This window comes from Neofelis nebulosa, chromosome 6 (assembly GCF_028018385.1).
Source record: "Neofelis nebulosa isolate mNeoNeb1 chromosome 6, mNeoNeb1.pri, whole genome shotgun sequence".
Taxonomy (NCBI): Eukaryota; Metazoa; Chordata; class Mammalia; order Carnivora; family Felidae; genus Neofelis; species Neofelis nebulosa.
In genome coordinates, this window is record NC_080787.1 from 139,024,520 (window position 1) to 139,031,534 (window position 7,015).

Below are 7,015 nucleotides of genomic sequence, written 5' to 3' on the forward strand. Positions count from 1 at the left end.
CAGCCGGGAGCTGAGACGCCAAGTCATGTTTATCTGTCTTCCCAAGATCCCCCTCACGTATGTAAGGGGCACCGCAAGTCTGTAAACCTGCTTTTTTCCCCCCTCCAGTTATCCCTCATCTCAGCATAATGGCACCACCTATCTTCCAGTTGATGAGGGTCGGAGACCTTCATCCCCCTTTTCCCTGTCTCCTCCCTGTTTTACTGGGGCCCCACATTCAGTCTAGCAAGGTCTTTTGGCTCTGCTTCTGGAATGGATCCACTTAATTTCCATTTCGATTTCCATAAACTTTAAGGCCCTGGCATCTCTAGCCTGGATCTCTGTAACAGGTCCAAACTGGCCTCTCTTTCATTCTTTTTTTTTTTTTTTTTTTTTTAATGTTTTAAATGTTTGTTTATATCTGAAGGAGAGAGAGACAGAGCATGAATGGGGAGGGGCAGAGAGAGAGGGAGACTCAGAATCGGAAGCAGGCTCCAGGCTCCGAGCCGTCAGCACAGAGCCCGACGCGGGGCTCGAACTCACAGACCACGAGCTCGTGACCTGAGCCGCAGTCGGATGCCCAACTGACTGAGCCACCCAGGCGCCCCATCCTGCATTCTTATCTTTATAAAATCCACTCTCCACGTGGCAGTCAAAGGGATCTTTTAAAAAGCAAAATCAGATGATGTTGCTTCCCTACTTGAAAGTCTCCGGTGGCTTTCCATTGCATCAAGAATATTCTCTCAACACCTTACACGGCCAGTAAGGCCCTGGCAAGCTGACCCTAGCACCCCACTCATCTTGGCCTTTCCATACCAGGGACACCCACTCCCTTGCTTGTTTCTCTGCAGGGCCTTTGCACATGTGTGATGACCCAGGCCCCCAGACTTCCCCTGAGCTGGCCTCTCTATTAATTTAGATCTCACATCAGATATCATTTCCTCAATGGGACAGCCTTTCTCTGACTAAATTAGTGTCCCCAACCTAAGTCTGAGTGATCTGTTTCGGAAGCAAATGAGATGCAGTGTTACTCACGCAGAGAATTTTTAAATAATATGAACAAGAGACATCAAAATATTTTTGATTACAGATTCTTGAATCTTCTTTGAGAATTATCTGTAATCAGTAAAATCCTTCAGTGCAAGTTTCTGTATGGAGAATAAATATTGGTCTTGCTGTTGTTTTTAACTTAGCTGAGCACCTCATTATGCAAATTTAACGAACACTTTAAAAATATGTATAATACGGTCTATTAAGTTACAGGCGTACATTACACTAGTATAAAATTTCAGAGATTTGTTGATGTTAATATATTATAAATACAAGTTATTTGTTGAAATTTTTAATCAGTAAGATTACTGCACATCATGATTTTTTGAGAAAATTTGAATGTGATTTAAATTACCAAATTGCTTTTGTCTTGAAGAAGAAAGGTCGGTAGCTTAGGGTATATTATTCCTTATGATATTTAATCTTTATTTTTATAATGAACTTTATGAAAAATATGTTATAGAAATAGTGTAGGATAAATGATAGGATTTGTAATTCTGACCTTGGCAATAAAAGAAAAAGAAAAAGGAAATCTACACTGAAATGTTAAAGTTCATACAGCAGTCATTTGAGTAACAGTTTCCAAAAACAATGAAACTGAAACTGTGTGTCTCACATTACACTGTCTAAACCACATAGCAGGGGGTGAAATAGATGTGCACTTAATTCACAAAATGAAAATTGAAAATAAGTGTGAAAACTCGGCATTACTTTTTTAAATTTTTTAAAATGTTTTTATTTATTTTTGAGACAGAGAGAGACAGAGCATGAGCAGGGGAGGGGCAGAGAGAGAGGGAGACACAGAATCTGAAGCAGGCTCCAGGCTCTGAGCTGTCAGCACAGAGCCCGACGCGGGGCTTAAACTCACGGGCTGGGAGATCATGACCTGAGCCGAACTCGGACGCTCAACTGACTGAGCCACCCAGGCGCCCCTTAAATTTTTTTAATGTTTATTTTTGAGAGAGAGAGAGACAGAACGCCAGCAGAGGTGGGCAGAGAGAGAGGGAGATCCAGAATCCGAAACAGGCTCCAGGCTCTGAGCTGTCAGCACAGAGCCTGACGCAGGGCTTGAACTCACGGACTGTGAGATCATGACCTGAGTTGAAGTCGGACGCTTAACCGACTGAGCCACCCAGGCGCCCCCAAAACTCGGCATTATTTTAGAAAACTCTTTAGATTAGATACAATAGTGCTCGCAAAGTTAAGATAGGGCCTCATTTTACTTCATATGTGTTCCATTCTGCCCAAGGTCAGAACTGGCAGGGATGAAAATGTTTTTTTTTCCAACGTTTTTTATTTTTTATTTTTTTGGGACAGAGAGAGACAGAGCATGAACGGGGGAGGGGCAGAGAGAGAGGGAGACGCAGAATCGGAAACAGGCTCCAGGCTCCGAGCCATCAGCCCAGAGCCTGACGCGGGGCTCGAACTCACGGACCGTGAGATCGTGACCTGGCTGAAGTCGGACGCTTAACCGACTGCGCCACCCAGGCGCCCCATGGGATGAAAATGTTTTTATCCTTTGACCCCTTTCTGGGTAGCTCTCCAAAGAGAATAATCTAAATTGCAGATTCATGCACCGAGATGTTAGTTGTGGCTTTGTTTATAGTTCTGGAAAGTCAGGCACCAACCAAACATCCAGTGATGGAGAAATTAAGCGGAGTGTAGAATATCCATATAATAAAGGATCATATAACCACTGAAGTTAATTGTTAGGAAGACTAATGTTGTGGGAGAAAGCTGACATAATGACATAATGCTAACTTGAAGAAAAGGACATATTTATACGGTGTGATCTCAATTAGGTAAAACACAGTTTTCATAGGAGAAAATAGATTAGTGGTTCATTCTGAGGAGTAATTGTTGCTGGCTTATATTTTCTAAGTTGTTTAGGAAAATCATATAACTTTATAATAGCAAAAACATCACCAAAAAAAAAAAAAAAAGAAATTTGGTGGCTAACAAAATCCTAAATGTTTAAGCTTATTGTGTTTTAGAGCTGGAGAGTGGTTGCAGAGATCACTTGGCCTGGGAGGCCATGACTAAGCGTTGTGGTTGGTAGGAGAATTTACGAGTGGTTCCTCACAAGGCCAAGTGGAGAGGAAGATTTCTCAGTGGTTTTGCTCTTGGTAAATTCCCGACGTACTCGGTTCTGTCATTCACTGACTGCTACTTCTTGGTCAGAAAGTTTGGCTGTCCGCTTCTTCTGTGACAAATATAAAATAGAAAGACAAGGTAATTATTACCTAATAAATGGGATTTTTGGAGCAGCCAAAAATTTTAAGTCATAAGGCAACAATGAAAGATTCCTGAAGGCCTCAAGTGGGAACTGTTCTACATTGTTCTTCGATCTTTGGGTGTCCATCTATGAATAGGATGTGAAATCATTTTAGTTGGTCTCCCTCTGCATTACCTTTTAAATGAAATTAGAATAGAATAGAAAAGGGGCGCCTGGGTGGCTCGGTCGGTTAAGCGTCCGACTTCGGCTCAGGTCACGATCTCACGGTATGTGAGTTCGAGCCCTGCGTGATCTCACGGTATGTGAGTTAGAGCCCCGTGTCGAGCCCTGTGCCGACAGTTCGCAGCCTGGGGCCTGCTTGGGGTTCCGTGTCTCCCTCTGTCTCTGCCCCTCCCCCACTCACACTTTTTCTCTTTCTCTCTCTCTCTCTCTCAAAATAACAAGTAAACATTAAAAAAATGTTTAAAAAAAAGAATAGAAAATATAGAGTGTATTATATACATTAAGTATTTGTTCTTTAGATTTTTATTTCAGGTATGTGTCTGTATGTACTGGATTGTAAATATAAAATGTGTGTGGCTTTCAAAGAAAACTGATCTGTAGTCAAAAAAGTCAAAAGACTCTTCTTTCTGAGATGTAGATCAGTGGTTCTCAGTGTGGAACCAGCAGCAGGTTACCTGGGAGCCTGTCAGAGATGCACATTCTCACCCCCCGCCCAGAACTACTGAGTCAGAAATTCTTGGGCCCAGCACTCTGTGGTTTAGTAAGTCCCCTGGTGATTCTGATGAGGACTTACATTCGAGAACCGCTGTTCAAGCCTTGCTGTTCCGGGGGTGGTCCAGAGACTGACACTGGCATCAGCTGGCAGCCAGTGAGAGATACAGACTTTCAGACCCCAACCTGGGCCTACTAAGTCAGAACCCACAAGCTCTCTGGGTGATTCGTATGCTGATAGTAAAGGTTTATTCAAGGTTGAGAAAGCTGATCTAAACCACATGTGCCTTTGGAGGCCAGATCAATAATGTCGGTGACCGAGAGCAGCCTGTGTTTTTCTCCCCCAAAGAGAGCGGCGGTGAGAAGGCATCACGATGTGAGGTTTAATTATGCTTCATTGGTTTAAAAATGTCCTGGAGCGAACCAGCGAGGGTTAACCCATCCAACCAAACTCATCACCTACAGTTAACGGCAGTTGACCTCAATGACTTCAAGCAGATTTGAACTCCACATTTTGGTAGAGCAAGCTTGCCAGATTAACTTCTTCTGCTCTCTTTTAGGAATTTATCCAGGAGCTGCTCTGTCGGATAAGAGGCATGAGAAAACTGAGTCCTCCGCAGAAGAAGACTGTATAATTCTAGCACAGGGTGGACCATCCCAGAGACGAAGAAGGGGTCCTGGGATTTGGGCTTCATGAAGACATTTATTAAAGACTAGTTGCCCTGATGAGAACCTTTTCTTTGGGGGAGGGGGTGTCTATTAGACATTTATTCAAGAGTGTTCCTTTTTTGTTTTAAAAGGTTTTGCTAGTGTAATATTTTAATAGCAAGGATATCACGACTCTGGTTTCAGCCCAACCAGGGGTATCAAACCAGGCAGACTTGGAAGAATGGGCTAGGCCAGGCACCGTTTTCTTTGAGAAATCAGAGGTTTAGGACCTAACTATACAGGGATGATGGTTTTCTTACAGCTAGTTTGGTAATACTTTTTCCTAAGTTGTACAACTGTCTCAGATGTCGAATTTCTTGTATATATCTCCACACGACTAAGTTAAAATGTAGATGTGAGTTTTATTTCACACCGATGGAATAAACTTGTGGTTTTCCTTTCACTGGAGGTCACAGTACCTGTGTGTTCAAGAGGTCACGAGACACTCTTCGCGTGACCTGCTGCTGACCTTCAACATTCACTTCATGCACCAAAGTGAACGAAGTCAGTGTATCCGTTATTTTCATGAGCTACGCCACAAAAAGTCGAGTTGGTCAAGGGCTTAAATTCATGGACTTTATATTATTTCATTATTTGGGATGCTTTGCCAGGTCACGTCCTTATTGCCTCGTTTGTGGTCTTTTAAAGTTTTATGAACCCTTAATTTGAAGAACTATTCAGATGTCTAGAGAAATGCCCATGCTGAGTGGTGTTTTGCAGTGGAAAAAGGAAGCACCGTGTAGCAATTAATTCTCTGCTTTCAACCAAATACTGTGTATTATTCTCTCCCCACGAAAGCAGGTTGTAAGGAAAGTTAGCAAATTGGGTATCATCCTCCTTAGAAGTAGATCTGGTCCCTTCCGTCCCTGGACAGCATTAGACCAGAGCAGGCGAACCGAGTGTTGAACACCGTAGAGGTGAGAAAGCTTCACCTTCTCTCAAGAGAGTTGATCCAGGGGCATTTGCTCGTGTGGAAGGGGGGTGGAGATTGTGTTTTTGGTTGTCTTGTTGGCATGTGGTGAGGATTCCGGCTCCGGGCCCTAATCGTGCACCCCGGGCTCCTTGCTTGGAGTTAGGCGTGGGGCACCAGCCCTGCCCCTCTCTGTTATGTATCAGCTCCCTGGAGAAGGGTCGACATTCAGATGGATGTGGGCTGGGTAAAAGGTCAGAGTAGAAACTCTTCCTTCCCCCCAGGAGGCCTCCACCGCCTCCCCACAGAAACCCCACTTACTGTAAGAAGTCTCTAGTTGGCCCTGTCCGAGGACAAGGGTTAAACATTTTATATCAAGGGTGCTCTGAACATATTTTATTTTTTAAAAGAACTATGTTTGTGAATTTTATGTATACTGGCAAGCTTTCGAAAACGTATTTAATTTTGTAATGTTTACCAATGATTTATTTACAAGCTATTTACTCAAATAAATGGAGCTGCTTACAACTCTGCGTACACATTTCATTGCAAAACACGTTAAAATGATCACTTTACTCTGTGAGGTGTTCTGCGGACAGGGGTACCAAGCACTTCCATCTGGCTTTTCGTTTTCGAGGTGTTTTCGGGCACCTGATCCTGGCTGTCTCCTGATGGAAGCAGAGTTGCTGGAAAACACTCCTGGGCCGGGAAGGAAACAGATGAACTCTGTGTATTTGGTCCTGCCTGGACTCCATGCCAACCCTCTCTCAGGCTATGTGCTTCGCATTTAACTAAAATTCCCTTTTCTCCATCTGATAGAAAGTCTCAAGAAAATTGGAAATCAATCAGATATTCCAATTATTGTTAGAATGCCGTGGACCCTATAAATGGAAAAATACCGAATTTGCAGGGTTTCCATTAGGCCAGCCTGAGTGATGGGCTGGCTGGTTTAGATCCCATCCTAAGTATGTCCAGAGCTTCTGGTATTGGGTACCCCATCACAGAGTGTACCCACGGTATTATTACTGTCTAGTCACCTCTTTGTCTCTTCTGTTAGACTCTAGGATCCTTGAGATTGGGACTGAGTCTTAGAAATCAAGCACCGGCTCCTGAACTTGGCCCATCAAAGAGATCAATACGTGTTTGCTCACTGAATACATATGATACAAGATTCTTCAAGAAAACTCAACTGTTTCTTTCCTGGCTGGGAGAGTGGTTCTTAGGCCTGAATGTGCATTTGGATCACCTGGGAAGCTTTAAAAAGTTCTGACCAATTTCATCAGAATTTGAAGGAGCAGACCTTACGCATTTTTTTTTTTTTTTACCCCCCAAACTCCTAGCTTGAGCACCAGCTGGCCCATTGGATCATTCTTGTGTAGACGAGCTTGACCTTACTGAGCTCAGCCAGCCATGTTTAT

General features: G+C 43.4%; 1 protein-coding gene across 1 annotated transcript in view; it reads left to right on the forward strand.

The window, feature by feature from the left end:
* PPP1R14C (protein phosphatase 1 regulatory inhibitor subunit 14C) overlaps positions 1 to 6,125 on the forward strand; it is an 89,829-nt gene extending 83,704 nt beyond the window's left edge. The window contains exon 4 of the mRNA XM_058735649.1: positions 4,540 to 6,125. Within this exon, the coding sequence (XP_058591632.1) occupies positions 4,540 to 4,614 (75 nt within the window). The 3' untranslated portion in view covers positions 4,615 to 6,125. The remainder of the gene's footprint in view (positions 1 to 4,539) is intronic.
* The last annotated feature ends 890 nt before the right edge of the window (positions 6,126 to 7,015 follow it).